This window comes from Gossypium hirsutum, chromosome A07, assembly GCF_007990345.1.
Source record: "Gossypium hirsutum isolate 1008001.06 chromosome A07, Gossypium_hirsutum_v2.1, whole genome shotgun sequence".
In the NCBI taxonomy this organism is placed as follows: domain Eukaryota; kingdom Viridiplantae; phylum Streptophyta; class Magnoliopsida; order Malvales; family Malvaceae; genus Gossypium; species Gossypium hirsutum.
This window is the reverse complement of record NC_053430.1, coordinates 94,998,533-95,006,388: the sequence shown is the minus strand read 5'-3', so window position 1 is coordinate 95,006,388 and position 7,856 is coordinate 94,998,533. Positions and strand designations below refer to the sequence as shown.

Genomic DNA, 7,856 nt, shown 5'->3' with positions numbered 1-7,856 from the left:
AGTCCCTGCCCCCTCCAGGCCATTTTGTTAGTTATAATATATATACACACACTCTAATTTCCTAATGTGTAAAATTAAAATAGAAAAAAAAATAAATTACTAATTCATGAATACGAACTCTTATTGCCATGTTAAATGACTGAATGTGACTATGCTATGATAGATCAGAGAGTTTGGGCAGTACATTTTCGATTTTGGTTACAGTCATTATCCCTTCTTTTCTACACAACTTGCAATAGGGAGTGTTTGATGTGCGTCTACTAAAATCAACAGTAAACACCTACCAAATTTCTTAAAAGATAAATTATTAAAATATTCATTTTTATTTATCTTAAGTTTTATTTTAATCACTTATATTTGAAATGTTATGTTTAACTCACTTACGTTAATATGTTATAATATTTTTTCATTTTGACGAATTTAATTTTTCTTCTAGCTTTCATTTTCTTCTATTTCTTCATTATTTTTCTCCATTCTCCATATCTTTTAATATCTTTTTTTATATTTTCTATTTGTTAAAATTAAAGAAAAAAAGATACTAAAAGAGATGGAGAAGAAAAAAAAAAGAGAAAAAAAAAATTAAGAATATAAAAAATTTTAAATTGTTCAAAATAGAAAAAAATATGAGAATCAATTGTATAATTTAATTTAAAATTTTGGTTTAAAATGATAATTTAATATGCTACATCAACTTATAATTACACTATTAATGATAATTAATGACTCAATGACTAAAATATTACAACATATTAACATAAGTGACAAAAATATAATATTTTGAATATAAATAATTAAAATGTAATATGAGATTTATCCTTTGTTAAATAAGGAAAACAGCTAAGAAAATAATAATAATAATAAAACTACAATAAAGAGCCCGAAGAAATTTTTTCCCCTCTTTCTTCATCAGAATACCAACTGCCTACGAATTTTATTACTTTTCCCAGAAGCAGCAGCGAGATCCCAGATGGTTTCGACGATCAGGTCTTTAAATATTACCCGTTCAATATTGAGGACTAATTCGGACATCTCGATGGGGTAATCTCCCCAACCGTTAATGGCATCCCCTGCAAGGTCTTTTCTCAACACACTACAAATCACCTCAAACAAGTCATCCGACGAGTCTCTCTCCCGAATCTTTTGGAATTCGGACCAAATTTGCCGCAATGATGGCTGTTCTCCACACCCTGATTTCATACTACTTACGAGCTTCCATGCCGGCAATTGCCTCTTTCGGTTGAGGATTTCATTGATGGTGTCAAATATAAGCTTCCTTTGGAGTCTAGACACCTTGGAGGTGTCTTTACCTTTTAAATGTTGTTGCTTCTCCAGCAACAAGAAGATATCGGAGTCATCAAGCAAGTAACTGGATGCCCTCAGGATATCGAAAATGTAGATGAAATCACAAACGTCTGATTTGTCTACGGACTTGGAATCATCTGATAAGATTGCCGCTGGACTCCACGTATCATCTTTTGATTTCAGTATGGGTCATGCAACAAAAAAAAGAAGGTGATGTATATACGGTCAAAGAAAAGGACGAAATTCATCATCGTTATCACTCTCTTTCCTACATGTTTACGTTATGAATGAGAAACTATTTGACTCCTCTGTAGTGACAGTCCTAGGCCAAAACTACAATCAAGTCTACCAAATCATAGCAGAAACTACTTGCGTCATCATTGTCGAATGCAAAAAAATCTAGCAAATCGAAATCAGTTTGTATATTGTTTTCTTACCTTTGAAATCAATGCTCCGTTTCTTAACTGGGGAAACAGACGATTCATCCTTGTAAAACGAGGAGTCAAGTACCGAGACAGGACTCGACTGCAACTCAGTTGTAGCGATCATCTCTCCAATGCTGTGAAGCAGCTTATCACACCTTTCCAAGAGGCTTCTCCCATCCTTGTATTCCTCCACCTTCGATCTCTGTAAAGAACCCAGAATGTAAATAACAACAAATTACTTTAGTTTAAATGGATTACGGTAATTATGAGAAATTGGATGGCGAAATCTCCGCAGTGATTTAGTAATTTACCTCCGTATCGGTTTGACAAGACGTGCTAATGCTACTCTCTGAAACGGTGGATGTTTCATCCTCCGCTGGAATAAATATGACCTTCTCTTCTTTCTGATAAATCTCAGCCGTTGGTCTCCTGTTACTGGATGATCTATTGGTCGTCTGATCCAATACGATTTTTCTCACATTAACACGAGGGGACTGAACCGGAGATACTCGTCTCTGCTCTACATTAGCATTCCCTCTCCTCTGCGTTTCAACGCTCAACGGCCTTCTGTTAGGACTCCTCACGCCGCACTCACTCCTTGCAGGAGATATTGAACCCCTACGCTTACTTTGGTTCCGTTCATTCCCCAGCCGATCACGTCTCGGACTCATCGCCGGCGGAACATCGATACTCAAGTTCCGGTGAGGACCAGGTCTTGGCTTATTACTTGAAGGAGGCGAATCGTTGCCAATCCTTCTGACAGCGGAAGCTGGTGATCTTCCCGGTTTGATAATGGGAAGCGGAGATTGTTCATGTTCATAAACAAAGTTTCTCTTATTCGTTTGGTTTGGAGGTTTTTTGCTGTGTAACAGGCCTTTGAGTTGCGAAGCTTCTAGGAACTTCTTAAGAGTCTCGAGATCTTTCGCCGGCTTATCGATTCCTCTAAGCTTAAGCCGTTTCTCAATCTCACCGTAGATGGAAACGGTTTGCTTTGGCTCGGGAAAAAAGTCGGCTGAATCAAAGAAACATTTCCTTTGGCCTATTCCTCCAACCGGAGCTTTAATTGGTTCGGTTCTTGCGTTTCTCAAGCTTTCCGATCTGTTACCAATCAAATGCTCTTGTTTGGCTACATTTTCTCTCACTACATTGCACGGAATTTCTTCGTTTTGGAAATTTTGTTGCAGGTTCTGTTTTAAATGGAAATTAACTCCATCAATAAAACGATACTGAAACAGATCTCTGCCTCTAGCTTCCGACGCCGATCTTCGGAGCTCCGCGTTTCCATTAGGTTCGGGATCCGAATTCGGTAAAGATCCGAGTCCCATGAGCCTCGCGATTACACTAGGCGACCGTTGTTTGTTGTTATCATCCGCTCCGTTTTCTTCGCTGTTGCTTTTGCATTGGTTTGTACCGATCTCCCAGGGCTTGAGGCTTCCTGTAGCATCAACGACGGCTCTGCTGTCGAGTGAGAGCCTTGGAGCATCTTTGGATAATTTCCACGGTGACCTCCCGCTGCCTTCTTTGGATTCGAAAATGGGAAGCGGAAGAGATATCTTGTTCTGGCTTCCCGTCGGGGTGGACGGTTCAGGCGCCGGAGACCGGAGCTCTGATATAACTGGAGATCGCTTTGAACGTTCCGGTGACAGTGCTAACCGACCTTGTGGCCGCTTCTCTAATTCTCTCGATGATACAGGTGACTCAACTGCCTTCTCTTCCTCTGATGTCGTTTCACTCGCCTGAAAAAAAAAAAAAGAAAGACAATTAAACATGACCCACCGTAGTAATAAATCTCCCAGAGACCCACATTAAAGAAAAAAAGGTCAACCGGCGAAGGAGGTAGACGCTTGGTGGAGTACAAGCGTTTGCCGGTAAGAATCTGGTGACGATCAAAGATCTGAAGGAAACCAGCCATGCAACCCATTTGTTTCCTAATCTGCTCCTCTAGATTTTGCTCTTGCATTATTCCATTCGTCATATAAAAAAATTCCCTCTCCGTTTTAACTTAATAAACTGATTATCTTTTCATTAAATTTCCATCTTAAGATTCCTCTCCATATTTTTTCTATTTCTGATTTTCTCTTTCGTTTCCTTTTCCTTTTTCTTTGTGGCTGAGTGGGGTTGCGACTGCAGTCTATATCTGCATCTCCCGCTTTTCTGGTCTTTTAAAGGGGTGGGCGAAGTTCAGGAAAAGAACACTTGTGGTGAAGGCATGTCAAATGGACTAATTTGCCCTGGCATTTTAACCAAATGACAAATTTGTACAAATCTTAATTATTACAGTTTAACGACGTATGAGAAAAATTTAGATTATTTCCTTAATAATTTATGGGAAACTGGGGGAGTTTTGTAATTTTACTGGACTCGGTTTGTTGTATTATAAGCACAGACCCTGCAGCTGCAGGTAAGCTTCCGTGGGCAATGCTTTCTCCTAACGCGTCATTCATCTGATCCCTTAAATTTCGTGCCTTTGAACGACGACCAAACCCGTTTGATACTTATCTTCCCTAGAATGTCAAATTAATTCTCCTTTCATTGATTTGGGGTTTACAAATTACATTGATTCTATAGATGTTGGATGTTTGGGTGATTAGGTGAGTGCAGTAGTAGGGTTGGACTGTTGCATATGAATGAATTAAAAGCCGTCCAAATGGAGAGAATGAAGCTATTAACAGGAATCATATGGACATAAAAGACGGTGCCAGTCTGCAACTAAAAAAAGAGAACAAAATGTGGCTTTTACCAATGTAAACCACAGACGTGATAAATATATAAAGTTACTCCCATTTAATGAGTTGAACGTTAAGATTTTAGGGTAATGGGTATTTAATTATTATTGGGTTAGAAATTTAATAAGTATAAAAAATATATAATTATTATTTAACATATATAATTAATATAATAATATTTTTATAACATGATATATTTGAGTCAAGTTCGAGCAAAAAATTTTCATCTAATGCCTGACTTATATAGAAGACAGGTTATAAATTTTATCTAAGCCCATTTTTCGGGTGAGCTTTCAAGCCTATATAACTATTCGTAATTCGGCCCTAGATTTTTTTTTGAATTTCCTGATAGACTCTGGAAATTTGTTAATCCTTACGATTTATTCCTATCTCTTCTTAAATTTTCGGGTTAGTAAAGATATCCGGGTGTTATAGATGATGTCAGAGATCATATCAGAATCCAATTTGAAATGATTTTGTGACATACGTGCAACAACTCAAGTATTTTAAAATTAGTAAGGTAATGTCACAGATCAAGTCAAAATCTGATCTCGGATGATAATGTGATGTATTTTCTACAACACAAGTATTTGGAGTGTTATATTTTTTAATTGACTGGAACCTCGTCTCTTTCTCATAGATACCATGATTTTCCATGGACATCTGCTGCCACGCATTGCGCACTTGGCCACAAATTTTTCTGATTGGGATTTTGTAACATGGAAGTTCACCCTATGCTTTATGCTATACTGATTCACTGCAACAACAAAAGTATCTTTCGAGAAAACTCCATTCCAACTTGTAAATCGCCAACATTAAACGAAAAACTTGCATGGTTCGATCTTCTGTGATGTTCTTGTTGGAAAAAATTTGGTTTGAAAACGGTTTTCTTGCACAGCGAAAAATTAAAATTTTGAAAATCGACCCAATTTGTGATATTTATAGCAATAAACCTTAGACCGAAATCGTACCTGTGTTGTCGATAAACGAATCCTTAATATTTTCTGATTTTCAACCAAACGATCTTCTCCGCTATTTTCGTACCATAAATTGCTTCGAGTGTGAGCTCGAACCAATTAAATCAAAACACAAAATTAGAAAAAGTTTTATTTTCTTTTTGGGGTGAAAATGAAAATTCTCTCTTCTTTAATAGAAACTGGTATAATTGCTATTTTAGAAAAATATATTTAATAGTTGAGAATAAATTCTCTCTATTTTTCGACAGAGTAACAATCTCTTAAAGTTGTGTAAATAGCTCTACCGATGCCATCTATTTATAGGGAGAGAAGGTAGAACTCTATTTGAATTGTAGAGGTTTATTTTAAATAGAAAAATAACTTCCTAGTCCAACTAGGATAGAAAGATGAGCTCATACGGTTTGCTTCCCCTCATATGTATTATGATGGAGATTTGAGCTTTTTATTGTATTAGGCCTAATTATATGTGTTTTATGGACATTTAACCCAACATTATAATTTAATCCAATCCAATACATATTTTTCTATTTTCCCAAATAAATATTAATTTTTCAATTAAATAATTTTCTCATCTCAATTTTACCCCGATAAAATTATGACGATTTTACCCCTGATAAAATTTTCAAGAAAATATATTCAGTATTTCATAACTCAACTTGTTTACTATGAGCAAATGGTTTATTTTCATTTTTGAACTTTAAAACTGCCCAAAAACATAAACTCATTCTTTTGATCATTTTTGAGTAATCCATGTACATTTGCAAATGATTCCTTTCTCATCTTCATTGCATTTTCCATTTTGAGAAAACCACATTCATTTCTAAATGATTCCAGTTCCCCATTTCATAGAAAACTATAATCATTTTTTAATGTTTTTCATTTCTCTGTTTCTATTCATTCTATTCATTTTTATTCAAACACACAATTAATTTCTGGTTTCAACGAGCTGGTAGAGAACCGATTGGACATATGTAATTAGGACTCAAATGATTTAGAATTCATTTATGTTGCCCTGAGTGTAGCATATTCGTTTGTAAACTTGTAATTTTTTCAAACAGATTTGTTAATAAAACAAATTCATTGATTTCATTAATATACTTTGTATGATTATCATCATATGGTTTTTGCTCGCAAAGCAAAATGGAAGTAAATGTTGGACATTGGTTGTCTAATGTCTAAACTAGTACTAAGCAATATTACGTGATTGAATCATAATACGAAAATATACCTTATATTAGTAAATGAACCTAAACATGTCCTTAGTCTAATAAAAAATCAGTAAACTGGTTGAAAGACTAATATGTATTCTATCAAGTCCACTTGGGGAAAGGCTTTGTCTCGGGTATCGGAGCGGATAGCTTATAGAAGATAGAGACATAGATGTGACTAAATGAACTAACAACACATCAGATTGGACCTAAGATGAATAGATCCTAAATTCGTTTATGGATTTATTCACTTGTGACATTCATAATATGACATACCTAAATCTTGAATGGATGATGAACTATGTATGAGTTGAGTGTACGACTTCTGCAGTATGTAGCGTCATTCACAATAGTGAAATTCATAGCCTGTGAAATGGGTAAATGGTATCCTTTCATTGGCATTACATAGTTGTTGAAAAGTAAATGTGGTCACGGGTCATTCGTTTTTATGATGAATGACTTGATTACTATTTGATAATAATTGACTTTTCATAAAAAAAAAAGATATAATAGTTTCTATGAGATAAAATATGATCATATTGGGAGAACAAATTATTGGGCAATGTGCTAATATTGTAGTAAACATGTATATGTTTTCTATTTATTTGAACGATGAATAAATAAATAAAGTTAAATTCACATTTCACTATTATGTCTTTTGTATTTATGTCTTTTATATTTTGCATGCATAACGAAATTGTGGCAATCAAATATTAATTCATTGATTATCTAAAGTTCAAACTAAAGATAAGTGGCATTGTAAAGAACATTTACATTGCGAGAAAGACAACTTACTTCAGTAGATAACCTAAATAAGTCTGTGATCCCATAAAAGAATCAAAGTGAGCATTTGATTCAAATACTGAGAATGATTAATATGTCGTCTACAATTCTAGTTTAGGAGATGACTAGTCTCGGCTATCGCAGTAGTTGACTCCACGAGTAGAGACATAGATGTATTCATTGGTAGAATGATACATTGGATTGGACCCAAGATGAATTAATTCTGAATCCGTTTGTGAATAAATTCACTTGTGATGTTCATGGTGTGATTTACCTAAATCCTGAGTTAGTCACTGATCATGCGTATGCAACTCATGTGCTTTGATATAGGTGGAGGCTTATGCTCTAAAGATAACCAAGCCCATAGCTAGTATGTGGGTACATAACTTGTGAATGCATGACTTTACTAGCAACAGTGGAACTCATAGCTCAATT

General features: G+C 35.2%; 1 protein-coding gene across 1 annotated transcript; it reads right to left on the bottom strand.

Moving 5' to 3' along the window:
- Nucleotides 1-773: 773 nt before the first annotated feature.
- LOC107955485 (protein LONGIFOLIA 1) lies at nucleotides 774-3,884 on the bottom strand. Its single transcript, XM_016891277.2, has 4 exons — nucleotides 3,553-3,884; nucleotides 2,039-3,463; nucleotides 1,740-1,929; nucleotides 774-1,472 (listed from the first exon to the last, which is right to left on the bottom strand). Exons 1-4 carry the CDS (start codon nucleotides 3,700-3,702, stop codon nucleotides 907-909), a joined length of 2,331 nt encoding a protein of 776 aa, XP_016746766.1. The 5' UTR covers nucleotides 3,703-3,884; the 3' UTR covers nucleotides 774-906.
- Nucleotides 3,885-7,856: the final 3,972 nt, after the last annotated feature.